Source organism: Dipodomys ordii, unplaced genomic scaffold (assembly GCF_000151885.1).
Source record: "Dipodomys ordii isolate 6190 unplaced genomic scaffold, Dord_2.0 Scaffold161, whole genome shotgun sequence".
NCBI classification, from domain to species: domain Eukaryota; kingdom Metazoa; phylum Chordata; class Mammalia; order Rodentia; family Heteromyidae; genus Dipodomys; species Dipodomys ordii.
Genome location: NW_012267377.1, coordinates 1,408,485 through 1,429,336, shown reverse-complemented (window position 1 = coordinate 1,429,336; position 20,852 = coordinate 1,408,485). Strand labels below are relative to the sequence as shown.

The 20,852-nt window shown below is 35.7% G+C and overlaps 1 protein-coding gene across 1 annotated transcript in view; it reads right to left on the bottom strand.

The window, feature by feature from the left end:
- The window catches only part of Sugct (succinyl-CoA:glutarate-CoA transferase), a 637,858-nt gene that overhangs the window by 518,023 nt on the left and 98,983 nt on the right, over positions 1-20,852 (bottom strand). The window contains exon 7 of the mRNA XM_013033004.1: positions 4,137-4,280. Coding sequence (XP_012888458.1) covers positions 4,137-4,280 — 144 coding nt within the window. The remainder of the gene's footprint in view (positions 1-4,136; positions 4,281-20,852) is intronic.

Sequence of the window (20,852 nt, the reverse complement as noted above, 5' to 3'; positions counted from 1 at the left end):
CTATTCAGGGTCTTTTATTGTTCCATATGAATTTTTGGATTGCCTCTTCTATTTCCTTGAAGAATGAGGTTGGAATTTTGATAGGTATCGCATTAAATTTGTAGATAGCCTTGGGAAGTATTGTCATTTTCATGATGTTAATCTTTCCAATCCAGGAGCATGGGAATTTTTCCCATTTTCTCCATTTGTAATAGCCCCACAAAAAATAAAATACCTAGGAATTAACTTAACCAAAGAAGTGAAGGACCTCTATGATGAAAACTTTAAAAACTTGAAAAAGGAAATCAAAACAGAACCTAGAAAATTTCTTGAACTCTTTTCCTCTTTCCTTACTCTACTGTCGAACTTATTGGTCACAGACTATTAAGCCTCTGTATCTTTCTGTTTTCTGCCTATATTTAAGCATAATTTAGCCTCCTTGGATATACAACTTTCCTCACAGAGATGGCATACTTATAAACTATTGTTGTAATTCTTCCAGAGCTGTCTTATCAATTAGATACTATAAGCACAGTACCTAATCCTCACATTACTTTACAGTATACAAAATATCTTAATTTTAATTTCTTTTAAAGTAAGAAGGAAAGTGAATGTAATTATAATGAATTATATAATAATTATTCTCATCTTTAAATCCATACAAAATAATTTTTATTGATTTCATAAATGAAAGAATCTACAATGAAAAAATGCCTAGGGCCCATAGAAATCATAATGACTTCTAAATTATCTAAGAGAATCTAATCCTAAATTCTCCCCCATTCAAAATGTCTTCTCAGCATACAAGACACTATGTTGAAAATGAACTTTATAACTTGTGGTGGGAAGCAGGGAGTTGGGGAGGTAGGAAGGGAAGGGATGGTAGGGGAAAAACACAGGAGGAGGTAACAATGCTTGATAGGAAATGTACTCATTACCTTACTCATATAACTGTAATCCCTCTGTACAGTATCTTTACAATAAAAAAAATGTCCACTCGGGTTTCCATAGGTAAATTCCAGACCAGAGGTGACTGAATAGTCATTTCAAACACTGATTTAGAGTGATGGTTATATAATGCACTAAACTTTTAAAAAATCAAGTTGTCACCTACATAGTATAAAGTTTATATGTAATATATTCCTCAAAAAAGTCACTTTTATTTTAATAAGATAATTAGCTATTCATGGGAGAATTTCATTGTGGCATTCCCAACAATGTAAATAATGCACTCCAGCCTTCTCCCATCATTCTCCTTTATCAATAAAATTAGTTTCTAAAAGGATATAAGTAAAAAGAAAAAGCAGAAACAAAGGTGTATCTAAAGACACAGAAAGATGAATTTCAAATAACTATATTTGTTTTGAGATTTGGAACTTTTTTGACAAAAATATGTTAAAACAATATGAGTTAATAGTTTGTTCTACCATAATAGGCTCATGTACATTTAGAACAATATGCAAGTATGGCAAAAGAACAGTGCCATCAGAAATGACAAAAGTCTCTATATGTGAAAATAATTATGGTGTTAACAAATGAACTTATTGTCGTATAATTAAGGGATCCTGGGTACAATTAAGAACAGGAAGGATACTGGAACTTCCCAAAGATATTTCTGTAAGCCACAACAGAAGAGTAAGAGCAAAAGAATAATTGGAACCACGTCCAAACCCACTTCCTAGTTATTTACCAATAGCATCTGAGAACACTGTTTAGATGCTGACATTAGACAATCTTGGATGAACAGCTTTAAATCATATTAAGACTAGAAGAAAATCAAAAGAATTTTATGACAAGGGTTAAAAGTTTATAGCCTTGAAACTACAAAAAGAAAATGGTGCCCACTACAAACCACATCCCGGCAATTCTTATGTCTCCACAATGAACAACTTAAAATGGTTTTGTTGTGGTCAATGCAATCATCTCTCAGCTAATAATTAGCTACTATTGAAATCAAGTATAATTTGTCTATTGTACACGAGATTGCTTTTAAGAACAGTACAAAATTTCATTTTTAGTAACTGACATTGAATGTAATAATCATTCATTATCCTATACAATCCAATCAAAACAAATAGAAAAGCCTGTTTTTACCACTGCATGAAATCTCAGTCTTTTTCCAGGCAGCTGAAATTAAGTGCAAGTGTAACATACTTAATGCAGGTAAACATTTATATTTTTTAAGATAAAATATTTTTTAAAAAACTGGTTTCCTATTATGCTACTTTGAAAAGTTTCTAAAAGTAGCATCTCTTGTTTATGTATAGCAGATTTTCATTTTTATTGGATTTTGGATCTAGAATGTATAGATGTTATCTTAAAGTGAAAGACAAAGTTAACTATGGTATCCCTACTATGAAGTTATATGATAATCAAATAATTGTGGCAAAATGCAATTTTGGTGTGATGGGGAGGGTGGTCCTGGGGCTTGAACTCCTGGGTGCTGTCCTGAGCAATTTTGCTCAAAGCTAGTACTCTACTACCTGAGCCACAACTTCACTTCTTGGTAACTAGAGTTAAAAGTCTCATGGTCTTTCCTGCCCCTGCTAACTTTGAACTGTAGTCCTCAGTTCTCAGACCTGTGAATAGCTAGGATTACAGGCATGAGTCACTGGTGCCTGGCTTGGATTTTTAACTTTTATCCAGTGTCTCAACCTACCTCAGGGTTTTCACAGCTAAAAAATTAGGAAAGGAAAGTACACACATACAGCAACTTCCCATATCTAGCATCTGTGATTCTCCCTGAAGGAGCAAGATCACTCCTTTGAGGAGAGATCTTTGATCTTTCTATTATACCACTAAAATTATATGACTCAAAGAGGCTGTTAAAAAAAACTCATACATAGTATTTCACCTTCAGCCATTCTGATGCTTTTTGAAAATTTCTATACACCTCCTTAATTTTGCCTAAGAGAAAAAAATCTCCAAAGCAGTGTTCCAAGTATACTATTTTCCCATGTATGCCATTTAAGTCTGAAATTCCCAACTGAGGTCTCTATGTCTAGAAAGTAATTTTTCCCACAGTAAAATGTCTCCTTGCACAAATTAGATATTTTCTTTTTTCTATCCTTGAAAAATTATCTATTCAGAATCAACTTCCACATATGGTACAGCATCTGGTTCAGATCCAGTTTTTTTTTAAAAAAAAAAGGAGGCAAAATGTCATGTTGAAAGTGACTTAACCCTTTTAATCCACTAGCTTAGTATTTACTACAATATAAATGAGAACTATCTAAACTAGGACTTCTTCATCTGGAGTCATAGAATTGTGAGAGTTAATTGAGTAGACACACACACACACACACACACACACACACACATATACATATATTGTGTGTATCTTTATTTCCATCAATCTCCAACTAAAATTCAGCATTTTCTTCAGTTATGCACATAGACAACAAAACTTCAAATTATTTTTATCAGTATCCCTGATTTGATCACCAACAAATATTAAACATCTTTTCATATATTTGTTATTGAAGATTTTTTAAAATATCATTTATGTTCAGAATAATAGTATTAGGCTCCTTTTTATATCTAGTGATTAACATGTGAATAAACATTGAATACATATGTGATAACACAGAAATGATCTTACTTTGGGATCCTAATTTCTCCATTTTATAAATTTAAAAGAATCATTCCAAGGTAAACACCACCAGACTACCAAGAGTCCCTGGCACGCATGAATACATGCACACACACAGAGGTGAAGACACTCAAGTAAAAAGAAGTTACAGAGCTGGATATTTGTGGCTTACAATTATAATCCAGACTACTCAGAAGGGTGAGATCTGAGGATCAAGGTTCAAAGACACCCTGGGAAGACAAAGTAGTAAGATTTATCTCTGATTAACCAGTAAAAAGCTGGGAGTGGAGATGTGCCTTAAGTAGTACTCCACCAGCCTTGAATGGAAAAAATAAAATAAAAGAGTTTGAGATCCTGAGTTCACTTGAATACCAAAAAAGTTAAAAAGGAGGAGGAGGAAAAAGAGCAAGAGAAAGAGGAGCAAGAGGAGGAGCAGGAGGAGGAAGAGAAAGAAATGGAGGAGGAGGAAGAAGAAGAATTGAAGGAAGAGGAGGCAGAGGAGGAGGATTTAATCTAAGAAGGTATCACCCAAACAAATGTTTTTACATGATCATCTCAAATGTACCTGAGAAGATAGCAGATTACAATCGATGAACAGTCCTCTTCCAGTTCTGTATCTCTGTATCAGTCCGGCCATGATGGCTCCGTAAGCATACAGGCCAGTAGCCAGATCAGTCATAGCCACTCCTGGACGAACTGGATCTCCATCCTGATGTGAAGATTGGATTGGGAAAAGCAGAGGATATTAAACATTAAACCACCATATGATTTCCCAAATATTCTGAGATTACATGAAAATTACATAAAAATTATATATGCAGGTATATGCACAAATTAACACAATAAATTATGGAGATATCTGTTGGTGATGAGAATATATTTATTTTTATTGTTACTATCAAGGAGATATAAAAAGGGGTTACAGTGACATAAGCCAAGTAATAAGTATATTTCTTTTTTAACAGTGTCATCCCATTCCTCGCTTTCCCACAGCTATTCCTTCCAATACCTCCTCCACAATTAGTATATTTCATTGTCAGCATTGTGTAGTGAGTTCACCCTTTGTCTCACTTACAAACAAGTCAAAAGGTACAGAAAGCAAGATAGCTGCTGTTAATAAACACCACATATATTCTGTTTATATCACCAATTTCTCTCCTAAGCTCCTACTAACCAAGTTAAAACAAACCAAATGAAATAAAGATTTAAAAAACAAAACAACTAAATTCCTTGTCAGTGTATTTCATTGTCTTCAAACCCAAAAAAATTAAATTTGAACAAATTGAGTCAATTTGTTAGGAAAGAAAGTAAAGCAGTACTTTTCTCTCATAGGTTGAATCTCTGAAAAAAAAAACAGAAACCACAAAAATAACAAACAAACATACATACATACATAGATACCTGATATATGTAGATTATATCTATTATATAGATATACCTATATATGTATGTATAATATGATATAAAACAGAATTTTATGAATACATCTAGAACAACAACATTTTATCATTTGCAAATAAATATATGGGCCATTTACATATATACACAATCAAACTAACTAAAGTATAGTATATACAAAGGAAGATTTCCACCCCTCTGAACAATTAACAGACAGCTAATGAAGGAGTAAGGAGGCTTATTAACAGTACAAATACTAGGAAGCTGAGACATGTCATGGCTCAGGGGTAGGACTTTAGGGGACGGAGGCAGATGAATGGAGAAAGGGATGGTGAGCAGATACAAGTATAATATTCAATGTACACATGTGAAAATGGAGCTAGGAAACTATTGAGGTTGGGATAGATGGGAGGGAGAAAGAATGATGGAAGGGGTAACAATGAGCATGATACATTCATTAACTGACATGATGAATTAAACCTCTTTATACAACTATTTTAAGATAATAAAATAATTTTTAAAGAAAGCACAAAATCTAGTTTAATTTCCTTATAGATATGCTAATGGTTGGCAAATATCCTATTGGCATTTTCTTTAAGAGGAATGCATAACTGTCTATAAAAGCTTTTGGCATGAAAATTCTTATTTCAGAGTACTATGATAAGCCTAAAACCTATAGGTAGAGGAAGAGATATGCATGGCATGAACCATGTAACAATCCAGGTTGGAAATGGAGTCATTAGAATCAATAATATAATGGAGTAATGGAGTCAATAATGCTGTGTTGTAATAGACAACTCAAGTCTTTCATGAAGGATATTATCTACTAGTCTGGGTTTGACAGTGTTGTCTATCATAAAAGGGAAATTCCAGTAACCTTTCTCAACATTCAGAACCACTCTTTGTTTTACATGTCCTTATTATTGCTTATATTCTTAAAATTGTAAATAAAGTTTAACACTGGATAACAACTCCAATTCACACTAATCTGATTTGACAATCTAATCTTTGTTTTACATGTAAAGCTATTAGAAGATGGCTTGACACCCAAGAAGTCTTCTGTACAAACCAGCAGTCAGTGTATCTGACATTTTCTACATTTTGCTACTTTAAATTTTGTTAAGGCTTTCATTGCACAAACTATCTAAAAAGCTCACACTTCATATTTCATCTGGTTGACACATTCATTCATTCATGCCCTTATTCGGTAATTCTAGCTGCTGTTGAATCATTTTTAGAAATGAGTTTCCTTTCCTGCAACCTATGTGTACACCGTGTTAGTTCTCTTACAAGAGTACTAAATGATGTTTTAAAATATATATATATATAAATGTTGGACTGTACAATAGCCAAAAGTTTTCCCCTGCTTTACAATGCAATTTCCAGGTATATATTGTCAGGAAACCTGGGATTATCTGGCAGCCTTCATTTTTGTCAAAATTTTATAGAAATTGAATTATAAACTTAAAGTTCAGTTTTTCATTGGGATTGAAGGTGACTGTATTAAGAGAGACAATTTCAAACTTAAGTTTATAATAGCTCTACTCTCACTATAAAATAAATATAATTATATTTTATCCTCTAGAGTTCTCATACCATAAGAATAACTAAAATGATAAACTCTTTACATTGTATTTTAAATTTCCTAAAAGTAAAGATTATGCCTAATATATATTTTTATTGAAAAGATACAATTACAGTTACATGAGTAAGGTAATGAGTACATTTCCTATCGAGCATTGTTACCCCCTCCTTTGTTTTTCCCCTACCATCCCTGCCCTCCACACTTCCCCAACTCCTCCCTCCCCAGCCCAAAGTTGTAAAGTTCTTTTTCAACATAGTATCTTGTACATCTCATTGTTATAGTGGGTCAACCTGTATCCTTATTTCAGCATCTTGTTATTTCCCTTCCCCTCCCCAAATTAGAAAAATGTATATACAAGTTGAAGGACACCGGAATCAAATACAGTGAAAACAGGGGGTATACCATATCACATAGCACATTATAAGTACATTCAAAACAACAGCAAGAAAGAGAAAACCTCTCATGTCCTTATCTTGGGGTTCATTTTGCTTAGCATCATCTTACACAATCATAAACAAGGCCATACTAAAGCTACCAGCACAACTATGTTTATCACAGCATTATTTACCATAGCTAAGATATGGAACCAACCCAGATGCTCTTCAGTAGATGAATGGATCAAGAAAATGTTTTATATATATATACACAATGGAATTCTATGCCTCCATCAGAAAGAATGACACTATCCCATTTGTTAGGAAATGGAAAAACTTGGAAAAATCACAGTAAGTGAAGTAAGCCAGGCCCAAAGAAACATAGGTCCCATGGTTTCCCGTATCTGCAATAACTAATATATGTCCAGGACAAGCAGCAGAGGTCAAAAGCTATGTACATATGAATATATGCCTAACATTCTGAAGCATCATCACATTATTCAAAATTTTAACATGAGATGTGTGGATATTAAGTAAACATTAATAACAATAAATAAATTACAAATATTGATATCATGTCACTCATGTATTAGAGACAACATTGTCCATGAGTTAAATGATTATTTGTGCCAAACAACTGAAAGAGGCCTAATAGCAGACTTTAGATTCAGAAATACAAATAGGTTGAAAATAAAAATATAGAAAACATATATAATTCAAACAGCAGCCATAAGAAAGCTAAAGTGGCCCAATTAGTACTGGATTTTATAATTGCTAGAGAAAAGAGTTTTTTGTTTGTTTGTTTGGTTGGTTTTTGGCGGTCGTAGGGCTTGAATTCTGGGCTTGGGCACTAGCCCTGAGCTCTTCAGCTCAAGGCGAGAGCTCTACTGCTTGAGCCACAGCACCGCTTCCGGTTTTCTAATGATTTATTGTAGATAAGTCTCACGGGCTTTTCCTTCCCTGGACTGGCTTTGAACCATGATCCTCAGATCTCAGCCTCCTGAGTAGCTAGGATTACAGGCGTGAGCCACAGGCGCCCGGTGAGAAAAGAGATTTTTTTTTTAAATCAAAAAGGCTCAAAGTATTATAAAGACATAAAAGTTATAAGCATATATGTTACCTGACAGAAATGACAAAATTTGAAAAGGAAAAAAAAGCTTTGAAAGAAGAAATAAATAACCCAAGAAAAAATAATATTAAGAATGATAATAGGAAACTTCAGTAGGAAAGTATGAATAGTAGATGAAACAAGTAAATAGAAGATAAATAATAAGATATTTGAAAAAAGTTGCCGGGCACCAGTCCCTCACATCTGTAATCTTAGCTACTTGCGAAGCTGAGATCTAAAGATCAGAGTTCAAAGCCAGCCTGGGAAGGAAAAGTCAGTGGGACTCTTTCTTATCCTTAAAAGGCCAAAAGAAGAGCTGTGTCTTGGGTGGGAAAGCACTAGCCTTGAGCAAAAAAGCTCAGAGACAGTGCTTGGCCAGAGTTCAAACCCCATTTCAAGCCCCATTACCAGTAGAAAAGAAAAGAAATTTAAAAGAAGTTAATTCATAATCCAGAATGTAGCTCACCTGTAGAGTTTTTACCTTGCATCCATAATTTCCTAGTTAGATCACCAGCACCAAAAAAAAGGAAGAAGGAAGAAAGAAGAGGTGGAGGAAAAGAAGAAGGAGGAAAAGGAGGAGAAGGAAGAGGAGGAAGAGGAGAAGATGGATGAGGAGGATGGAGGTAAAAGGGAGAACAACAAGGAAGAAGAAAGAAAAAAAGAATTGAATTCATACGAGATACATTTGCAAATCACAATGGGATAAAATTAGTGACAAAGTACCTTTGGAAAACTCAAAACTATGTAACAGCAACACAGTCCCAAAATATTAGTAAGTAGCAGCAGAAATAACACAGGAAATGAGAAAATATTTTGATATGAATGAAAATAAAAGTACAAGAGTTTGTAACTTACAGAATGCAACTAAAGCACTGTTTGTGGGACATTAATATGTCTGCATTTAAAAAGAAGAAAGATCTCAGATCAATAGCCTACCTTTATTCCATCTTAAGAATAAACTAAAACTGAAGCAAGAGAGAGGAAGGAAATAATACAGATTTGAATAAAAAATTTTAAAAAGTAAAAATAATAGAAAAGCAATACAGAAAATCTTTCTTACGTCAGTTCTCTAGAAAGACAAATTTGGTAAGAAAAAAAAATTAGCTTAATTTTCAAAAAAAAGAGTTAAATAACTGAAATCAGAAATAAAAGAAAGAACATCACTACTGTAGTGACATTTCAGAATTAAAAAGGAGGGTATGGGCATAATAAAATGCTTTTTTCCCAGATTCACTGGAGGCAGAGGTAGTAGGATCTTGGTCTGAAACCAGCCTGGCTAAAAGCATAAAACTTCATAAAAAAATAAACTAGGGCTGGGAAGGTGGCTCAGTGGTAGAGTGCTTCCCTTGCATGCATGAGGCCCTGGGTTCCATTCCTCAGTACCACATAAGCAGAAAAAACTGGAAGTGGTATACTGTGGCTCAAGTGGTAGAGTGCTAGCCTTGAGCTGAAGAGCTGAGGGACAGCACCCAGGCCCTGAGTTCAAGCCCCATGACCAACAAAACAAAAAAAAAAAAAAACTAAAAGGTAAAGGACAAGGATGTGACTAAAATAGTAGAGTATTTGCCTAGCAAGTGAGGTCCTGAGTCAATTGCCAGTACTTATTTTAAAAAATTATATGGAAAACTATTAAGAACTGCATGCCAAACAAATTGGAAAAATGAAATTATAAATTCCTTTAGAAAAGCTTAAAATCCTAGCTGAGATCTGAGGATCATGTTTCAAATCCAGCCAGAGTAGGAAACTCAATAAAATGTTTATAATAAACCATCAAAACTCCAAAAGTAGAGCTGTTGCTCAAGTGGTAGAGTATTAGCCTTGAGGAAAAAGTTCAGAGACAGTGTTCAGGCCCTGAGTTCAACCCCCAAGACCAGTGGGCATATGTGCGTGCGTATGCACGCATGCATGCACACACACACATACACACACATCCTAAAAACATAAAGTAATGGAACTAAGGACTATATAGAAAAATGAATATACAAACCTTAACTAGAAAGATTGAATTTATGATTATAAATCTTCCACAAGAGCCATGTGCAGATGGCTCATACCTGCAATCCTAGCTGCTCAGAAGGCTGAGATCTGAGAATCATGGTTTAAAGCCAAACTTGACAAGAAAGTCCATGAGACTCTTATTTTCCTATTAACTACTAAAAATCTGGAAGTCAAGCTGTGGCTCAACTGGTAGAACATTATCCTTGAGCGAAAACGCTCAGGGACAATGTCCAGGCCCTGAATTCAAGCCCCAGGACTGGCACACACACACACACAAAAAAACATAGGTTTGGTAGTGGTGGTGGTGATGGTGGTGGTGGTGGTGGTGTTTGTTTTTGCTTTGGAGGTTTTATTGAAGGGGAGGGTAAAGAGGAGGAACAGAAAAGGAGGGAGGAAGGGTGAATGAATGTAATCATGCTATTCAGTATACACTTTGTGGAAAATAACCTATATAACTTGTGGGCAGGAACAGGATGGGGAAACTGGAGGAAAGTAAAGAAAGGGGTGACATTTAAAAAAAAGGGAGAAAGAAATGTATTAATTATGAAATGGCAGCCTCTTTGAATAACACTTTAATGATAACAATGAAATTAATTTTTAATGATGCACAGAATAAAACTGAACCCTCTCCTCACAGTAAGTACAAAAATTAACTCTCAGCCAAGCACCGGTAGCTCACGCCTATAATCCTAACTACTCAGGAGGCTGAGATTGGAGGATCACAGTTCAAAGCCAGCCAAGGCAGGGAAGTCCATGAGACTTATCTCCAATTAAACACCAGAAAACCAGAAGTGGCACTGTGGCTCAAGTGAGATGAAGAGCTGAAGGACAGCACCCAGGCACAGAGTTCCTCCCCACAACCAACCAGAAAAAATAAATAAATAACTATCAAGCTATTAAAGCCCCCAACAACAAATCCTCAAAGAAACAACTGCCCAATAAGTAAGTGGGCTACAGACTTGAAGAGAAACTTCTCTGAAGAGGAAATAAGAATGGTCAATGGACACATGAAGAAATGCTCAACCTCTCTAGCCATAAAAGAAATACAAATCAAAACAATGTTGAGATTCCACCTCACCCCAGTTAGAATGGCTAGAATCAAGAAATCTAATAACAACAGATGCTGGAGGGAATGTGGCCAAAAGGGAACCCTACTGCATTGTTGGTGGGAGTGTAAACTTGTTCAATCACTCTGAAAAGTAGTATGGAGATTCCTCAAAAGACTCCACATAGAGCTCCCCTATGACCCAACAATCCCACTTGTGGCCATTTACCCAAATATGGAACCAACCTATATGCTCCTCAGTAGTTGAATGGACAGAGAAAATGGTGTGTGTGTGTGTGTGTGTGTGTGTGTGTGTGTGTGTGTGTGTGTGTGTGTGTGTAATTCTATGCCTCCATCAGAAAGAATGACACTACCCCATTTGTTAGGAAATGGAAAGACTTGGAAAAAATTGTATTACGTGAAGTAATCCAGGCCCAAAGAAACATAGGTCCCATGGTTTCCCCTATTTGCAATAACTAGTATATGTCTAGGACAAATAGAAAAGGTCAGTAGCTATGCAGATATGACCATATAAGATGATGTTAAGCGAAATGAACCACAAGATAGGGATACAAGTGGTTTTTTCTTGCTTGCTATTGTTTTTAACATATTTATAATGTACTGTGTGAATTTTTTGTTTCTTTTATATGTTCTTCCCCCATGGTATAACCACTGTTTTCACTGTATTTGATTCCCATGCCCTGCATCTTGTATATACATTTTTCTAATTTGGGGAGGGGAAGGGAAATAACAAAATGCTGAACTAAGGATACAGGTTGACCCACTGTAACAATGAGATGTACAAGACACTATGTTGAAAAGGAACTTTACAACTTGGGGGTGGGGGAAAGTGTCAGGGAGGTGTTGAGGGAAGGGGTGGTAGGGGAAAAAACAAAGGAAGAGGTAACAATGTTTGATAGGAAATGTACTCATTACCTTACTCATGTAACTGTAACCCTTCTGTACAGTATTTTTACAATAAAAAATATATTAAAATATTTTTAAAAGCTAGGGGGCATAGCTCAGTGGTAGACCATTTGCCTAGCACTGTAAGTACTCAGTTCAATCTCCAGCACCCCAAAAAAAACTGAGTTCTACTTGCATGTTGTTTGTGAGAATGTAAGTTCATACAGTAATTATTAAAGAAAAATTAATATTTTTATGTTTTAAATTTTAATTTTTTATGTTTATAATTTTTAAAGAAAAAACTGGAAGTTCTTCACAAAACTAAAAATATAATTATCATATGACCAAGCAAACCCAATTTGGGGTATCTATCCAAAGATGACATCTATTCAGCAAAGGGTTATCTGCATGCCCATCTTCACTGCAATACTATTCACAATGAGCAAATTATAGAATCAACATAAGTGTCCATCAGTAAATTAATGGATAAAGAAAACATGATGCATATACATAATAAAATCAGATTCAGCCTTTAGAAGAAAACTGGGTCTTTTGCAACAACATGGAAAGAATTAGAGAGCATTACAATAGGTGGAATAGCACTTGTTCACATACAATTAAACTCAGAAATAACCAATGATTACCTAGGCTAGAGGTTGGGGAGTGGCAGCGTAGGGATGATGGCCATAGGTACTATGGCCATGGGATACCAGAGAGTATTCAGCTAGTAAGAAGGAAGATACTTGTTTTTGAGTTCTATAACACAGCATAATGGATAATAAATATTATACATTTTAAAATTGCCAAGAAATTAAATTTCAAATGTTCTCCAACAAAATAATGAATATTTCAGGCAATGAATATATTAGCTGGCTTTAATTATTCCACATTGCATAAGCAAATTGTAACATCACTTTGTACCTCATACACATATACAACTATAAACTGCCAGTTTACAATTTAAAAATAAAGTTCACACTGAAGAATAGACCAAAACAGAAAATCTAGAATTATAAAACAGAAGAATAAATCTTTAGGATCTCAGATTTAGCAATGGTTTCCTAGAGCTATGATACCACACTATAAAAATCCATCATAAATAAATCCCTGTCATTATTGTCACAATGCCAGAGGAAAAAAGGAAATAAAAACATGTTAGTATTTATTATGCAGGAAGCCCCACAGAGAACCACATTGTCACTATGAAGTAGCTATTTCAGTGCAGTAAAACAGAATCTGAGAAGAGATGGGTTAAATGCAAACATGACATTTTGGTCCACATATGAAGCTCCAGTGGTGCCTTGTGCTCTGCTAATAAAACAAGGACTCCCTTCTCCTTAAATTTAGAATAAATGGGGTGTTCATGTCACCTTATACAAACTAGCACAGGGATTCATCACTCCGAATTCTTAATAAAAAATACCTCTGAGGGAAAAAAAAACTTCTGGGGATGAAATTAAACTTGTTCAACAAATGCCCTAGCATCTCACCACAATTTATTGGAAGAAGTAGATTTAAACTGATACATAAACTGTTAGAAATCGAGAAATATTTTTACTTTACAAAATTGTAATTCTTAGAACTCACAGTGCTATTTTTATTTTTTATAGTTATTCAGACTGCGTTTTAAATGTATTTAGATCTTTCAATTCATGTAAATCCTTTGTAAAGGATAGTTGTCATCATCAGAGATATGTCTCTAATCAACGAAGACTGCAAGGGAAGACACTCTAGTTAAGACTTTAGACATATCAATGGGAGGAGACAAACTAAACACAAATATTGAGTCTTCTAATTATTCACTTTCCATACTCATTCATAGATCCTTTTATTGTCTCCACTCAGTATGATGCTTTCCTACATTCTCTCATTCATGTTCTCAAAAACTAACCAAAATATAAAACCATCTGAATGCTAATGAAAAACTAGTGAGATCTAAATGAACTTAGTTAATGTATTTCTCCATTTTGTGAAATGTTAACATTAGAAGAAACTGAGTCAAAGGTATAAAAACTATAAGATTTTGGGCTGGGAAGGTGGCTCAGTGGTAGAGGGCTTGCTTTGCATGCCTGAGGCCCTGGGTTCGATTCCTCAGCACCACATAAGCAAAAAGAAAAAAGCCGGAAGTGGTACTGTGTCTCAAGTGGTAGAGCGCTAGCCTTGAGCTGAAGAGCTGAGGGACAGCGCCCAGGCCCAGAGTTCAGGCCCCACAACCGGACCCCAAAAAAAAAACTATAAGATTTTTACAAGTTTTTATTTTTGTAATTAAAAATGTTAAAAATAAAATCTGAAATATTTCTTTGAAAATTAAAATTTAATTTTCATGAGGCAGGGATTATTAGTTTTATTTTAGCAACACACATAATCTACGGAAAAAAGGGGAAAAAGTATATAATTACTTGTAAAGATGTTGTTCTATGTCTTTCCCTTTACATCAACATATCCTAAATCACAAACTTAAAGAAAAATAAATACTATTTCCCATACACAATTTAAGACTATTTAACATTTTCATTAATATCTACTATAATTGTTATAATAATGAAGTTCAGAATTTGCTAAATGGAATAGAATAGAAAAAGAAAGGAAGAAAGACAAGTTGTTTTTCTAAATTATTATTTAAACTCCTGTTTTTTAAAAAATAATATAAGAAGTTGCAAATAATCCTGGCATATGTTCAAAACAAGGAATCTTTTAAGTTATGTTATTCAATATAATTACTTCATAAAAATTTAAAATTTTTTCCCTTTAAAGTAGTTGACTTAATTTCTATTTTTAATAAAAGTATCTGTGTCTATATCATATTTTAGTTTTTTACTGAGTCATTCATTAAATTAACATAATCTACAGAAATTTTTGTTTTTATCTTAGGGACAATATTTTTTCTCTTTTGTTATTTTATTGTGAAGACAGAGGGGTTACAGTTATACGAGTAAGGCAATGCGTACATTACTTGCAGATCATTGTTTTTTTTGTTTTTTGTTTTTGTTTTTGTTTTTGTTGGTTGTGGGGCCTGAACTCTGGGCCTGGGCGCTGTCCCTCAGCTCTTCAGCTCAAGGCTAGCGCTCTACCACTTGAGTCACAGCGCCACTTCCTTGCAGATCATTGTTACCCCTTCCCTTCCTTGTTGTTGTCCCACTATCCTTTCCCTCCTCCACCTTCCCTCCTCCTCATCCTCCATCCTCCCCTCCCCCAAAGCTGTAAAGTTCATTTCCAATATACTGTCCTGTGGGTATCCTTGTTGCAATAGGTCATCCTGTGTCCTTGTTTCAGCATTTTGTTATTCCCATCCCCTCCCCAGATTAGACATATGTATATACAAGATGCAGGGTACCAAAAATCAAGTACAGTGACAACAAGGGATATGCCATAGGGGAAAGAACATACAAAGGAAACAACAAAAAAATAAAATAAAATCACATCGTGCATTTAAAACAATAACAATAAAGACAGACTTCTTGTGTCCATATCTTGGGGTTCATTTCACTTAGCATCATCTTATATGGTCATATGTACCTGGCTTTGAGCTTTTCAGCTCATCTTTATAAGATTATCCTATATGTATACTAATTATTGCAAATAAGGGAAATCAAGGGTCCATAAATTTTTAATTTCAAATTTTAAATTTTTAATGAATGGTTTTCAGATATTCTTCCAGCATTTAACTGTATAACCTTTGGAAAATTCTTAGCCTTCCTTTGGGTTTTTTCCTCAATTATCAAATATGGCTAAGCAATAATACTCACATAATTTTTTTTGTTGTTTTTTTTTTTGGTCAGTCCTGGGGCTTGAACTCTGGGCCTGGGCGCTGTCCCTCAGCTCTTCAGCTCAAGGAGAGTGCTCTACCACTTGAGCTACAGCGCCACTTCTGGTTTTCTGGTGGTTTATTGGAGATAGGAGTGTCACAGTCTCTCCTGCCTGGGCTGGCTTTGAACTGCGATCCTCAGATCTCAGCCTCCTGAGTAGCTAGGATTACAGGCGTGAGCCACCAGCGCCCGGCTCACATAATTGTTTTATATGTGAATTAAGTAAGAAAAATGTGCATTTAAAAAAGTACTTTGTGAGCCAGGCACCAGTAGTTCATGCCTGTCATCCTAGCTACTCAGGAGGCTGAGATCTGTATATCTCAGTTTAGCCCATGGCATAAGATTCTTATGTCCAGTTAACCAACAAAAAGCCACAAGTAGAACTGTGTGGCTCAAGTGGTAGAGCACTTGCCTGTCAAGGGACAGATCCCAGCCCAAGTTCAAATCCAGTATCAGCATTTAAAAAAGCACCTTGTGAATGTTAAAAGCAACAGAAATGATAAATGAGATTTTTTGTAAGAACATGGTATGGATCTGGGTGACCCATCAGAATAACATTACAACTTCTCAGAAGAGAGAGGCAAGATGAGACTCTCATGCAAGTCATAGCAGAGGGGATGGATGTGAGAGACACTTAGAAACTTGAATTCCTAAGTTTGTATCGATTAGTTGTGGGAGAGCAGCAGAAAGGCAAGGCAAGGGAAAGGAAAACGGAAAGGGAAAGGGAAAAAACAGGAATTTTGGAGACACAATCAATAGGAAATGAAGTTCCTTAATATGAAGGTAATATTTTCATTGCAAAAACTACTATTAACATGGCTTGCAGCCTTAATCAATAAGAGCACGTGAGGAAGATTAAAAGAGGACTTTAGGGCTCACAACACAAGATCATCAAGTCCCTTCCTTTACTTTTCACAGGCTCAGACACTGTAACTATACAGCATCTTCTCTACACCTTCCATTCCAAGCATAAGCCACTCCAACCATTCCTGGGTGCAAAAACATACTAGCAGTGGCATTCATCTACAAATTTCCCCCAAAGGAACTCTGAGTGAAATAATTTCCTTTTATTGGCCAAAACATGGAACTCAAAGTGAAGTTTACTCCCTTTTTACCCTCACTCCTATGTAAATAGGCATAACAAAACCTACCACCTAGGTTCCTCAGTGACACCAAGATGTCTGATATAAATCATTTTTCTATAACCCAAAAAGATTATAGAGTTCAATTCCCTTATTAGCAAAACAAAGGAGCAGAAAACTGTATTTGTTGCTTAAAGAACAGTCTCTGCTGCTCAGTGTCAGATTCAACACTGCAGTGCACTAAAGTTAGGCTATGTGTGGTAAACAGTCCCAAAAGAAGGGTCTTCCTGTTTCACCTAGAGACTGGAACCAGAAGAATATTTCACTTAGTCACATTTTGAAGGTTTGAAGCTCCCAATCCATCATGCATTCACAGAACTCCAGCTCAACCTCATCAAAACACAGGCAAGAGGCCAAAACATCACAAAGTGGGACCCAGGGGATAGAAGAAAAGAAGACAACTGAGACCATAAGGGGCAGGAGAAAGAAAAACCTCTCTGAATCATCCCAGGATGAATTCACCACATCAGATAGGTGACTGACTCCACTAAAATGGAACATGCTGATTGATAGGTGACATTCTCTAAATCCCTCTTTCCATAATTCATTACCTAACACTGTCCGTTTCTTTCTAGTAATAGGTTAAACCTTTCTGCTCTTCTAAACTTTAAAGTTATAACTTAGTTATAACTGGATTTATAAAATATAATACCTATAGGGCACTTTCAAAACTATTATCTAACTAGCTGTTTAAAACAAGCATTAAATGCAAGCAATTCTTATTACAGATAATGTGCTAAGGAACAATTAGATTAAGAAAATACAGTAAGAGTTTACAATTATTTAGTAGAGAAGTCAAGTGGATATCCCAGATCCAATGACCCAAATCTGTTGCTTTGACCATTTTTCTAGGTTCTTTTTCCTTCCTTAATCAAAGCTTCATTATCAGGTTTGGATTCGTAACTTGGTTGTAGTCAGTAAAACAGTACGAAGTTCTCTCCAGGTCTCCCTTATCTCCACAATATACATGTAACGTTTATTCAGATTTATTAAAAAGTTGCAAACATAAGTTGTCACATTTAACACTCAGCAGTAATGCTATATGGCACCAACATTATTTCTACATTGCAGATTATGAAAGAAATATTTAGATAACAAAGTAACTCATCAAATTAACTTCGCAAAATGGAAACTAGCTGAAACTCAGGAATTCTGATCCAAAAGCTTCTGTTCTGCTATCACTTCACCTCCATATTATCATTTTATCATGAGATTCAACCTTTCTCCTTTTCAGACCACTGCTAAAGAGCAAGAATTTTAAGTGTGTGAGCTGATTTGTCATTTCTCCAAGTACAGTCATGATAATGGCCAGCTTTCATATGGGATGGCTTTATACAACCTGAGTGAGTTTCAAACTATCTAATGCATCTACAGAGAAACATGTCCTATTGCAAAATTGTAGCCAAAATAAGTGAAAGAATCTGTTCATTGGGAACCTACATTAAAAAGTACACAAAATTAAGGATTTTCAAAATTTCTTAAAAACACCAATCACACTATTTTCATGGCTCTAGTAACTAAAAACCATCTAAATCATTTTGACTTAGCTCCCACAGAGAGATGCCCAAAATATCATCTAGCTGGCGGTCCTCATGAGTTTAAATAGGGTAAGACTGGGAAAAAATGGAATGAAAGATTGGAAAATGTGATATTTTTAAGGAACACAGTAGGACAGAGTTTGAAAAGCTATTTTGCTTCTATCCACATTGTTTTTCAAGAAAAAAAAAACCTTTTCTAGTTATAGTTTCTATGCTGGTTATAGTTTGCTGAGCTCTAACTTTCTGTGTTACGAATCAGAAAAACTAAAACAAATCTAATGGTTCTAGTTTATGAAACATGAAAACAGCATTCATGTGTGCCAAGATCTGTAAACCATCAATCCTACATTTAACAAACTCTCCTCTAAACTGTAAAACTATCTCAAAGGTTCATTTTGTCCAATATCCTGCCTTTAATACGTCATCTAACTAAGATGCCTATCCCTCTTTAGTTAAGTCTCCAGAAGATGGATAATAGTTACTTGGTTTTTATTATTTTGACGATCAGTACTAGAAAGAGAAAGAGGAGAGAAGCAACTTGGAAAATAGAACCATCCACTGTTTTTGGCTGATGAATGAGAAAAGTTGAATGACTCCAAACAGACTATATTCTAATGAAGGGGAGAAAGGGCTTCAGGAATCATGAAAGAGGTGACAGGACAGCAGAAGCACAAGAAGAAATAAATGAAACTGAGTAAAACAGCAAAACACTGCAAGCCCATTCTCAACTCTCCTTGCTGGGGAAGGGGGGGGTAACTAAAACACAAGAGCAACACAAGGCAAGGCAAAGGGCCTTAGCAACAGAACCACATTTCCAGCTACAGAATAAGTCCATAGCACCTATAAGCTGGAAATCCCCACTGTGTGGGAGAACAAGTGATTGGGAAGAAGAAAAGAGAATGGAGGAAGATGAATAATATCCAAATACATGGTATCTGCTATGAAGATGAAAAGAAAACTCACTGAAATCTGTGGAAAACAGGAATGAGAGGGGACAGACTGAAAAGGAGAGCAACTGAGTCTCAGATAAAGTACAACATCTGCCTGTGTGGAATATCATGACAAAATCCCTTTGTTCAATTGATACATTGGTTTATTTTTAAAAGACTACTTAAATCTTTAAAAAAAATAATTAAAATTTGAAGTATTGTATGACCCAGCAATCCACCAACAACATATCCAAAGAAAATGAAATTGATATCAAAGAAACACATCACACAACATGCATATTGAAACATTATTCAAAAGAATCAGCTGGGGCTGGAAATGTGGCCTCACGGTAGAGTGCTTGCCTAGCATGCATGAAGCCCAGGGTTTCTCAATACCACATAAACAGAAAAAAGCAGAAGTGATGCTGTGGCTCAAGTGGTAGACTGCTAGCCTTGAGCAAAAGAAGTTCAGGGACAGTGCTCAGGCCCTGAGTTCAAACCCCAGGACTGGCCAAAAAAAAAGATACAGAATCAATGTAAGAATCAATGTGCCCTGCAAAAGGAATTTTTAGAAATCTAAAGTCCAAAATGGGATTGCATGAAGCTGCAGAGCTTCTGCATGGACATAGCTAGCAAGATCAATAGAAAACCCAAGGATTGGGAGAAGATCTTCATTAGTCATACAACAGACAAGGGTCTCATATTTAGAATATACTTGGAACTCAAAAAATTGAATCCCCAACAAAAAATCCTCAAAGGAACAACTGCCCAATAAATAAGTGATCTGCATTGCAACAATGAGATGTACTAGTCGTTATGTCACAAACAAATTTTACAACTTTCGTGCGGGGGTGGGGGGGGCGGGGAGAGTAGGGGGGAAGATAGGAAAGGGAAACAAAGGAGGAGGCTACAATGCTTGATAAGAAATGTGCTCATTATCTTGCCCATGTAATTGTAACTCCTCTGTACAGTATTGTCACAATATAAATAAATAAATAAGTGGGCTGAAGACTTAAAGAGAAACTTCTCTGAAGAAGAAATAAGAATGGCCAATATACACAGGAAGAAATGCTCAACTTCTCTAGCCATAAAAAGAAATGCAAATCAAAACAACATTGAGATTCTACCTCACCCAGTTAGAATGGCTAGAATCAAGAAATCTAATAAGGGGAGAGGTCACAGGAAGATGGCAGAGGAGAAGCTGGAATCCGAACAAGCTCTCCCATAGAAAGCAGTTTTAAAGTTCCAGTGAACAGTCCTAAGCCAGAGAATCACACCAAGTGTGCAATCACAGGACAGAGAGTTAGACAAGAGAGGGAAAGCCAAGGCAAGAAGACACATATGAGCACTTGCCAGCAGCCGCCACGGCGACGGCCTCAGGGTCATGGCGGAGACTGCAGCTGGGGCCATACCTGAGCCCTCACACAGAGAGTCCGGGACGAAGGAGCCAGA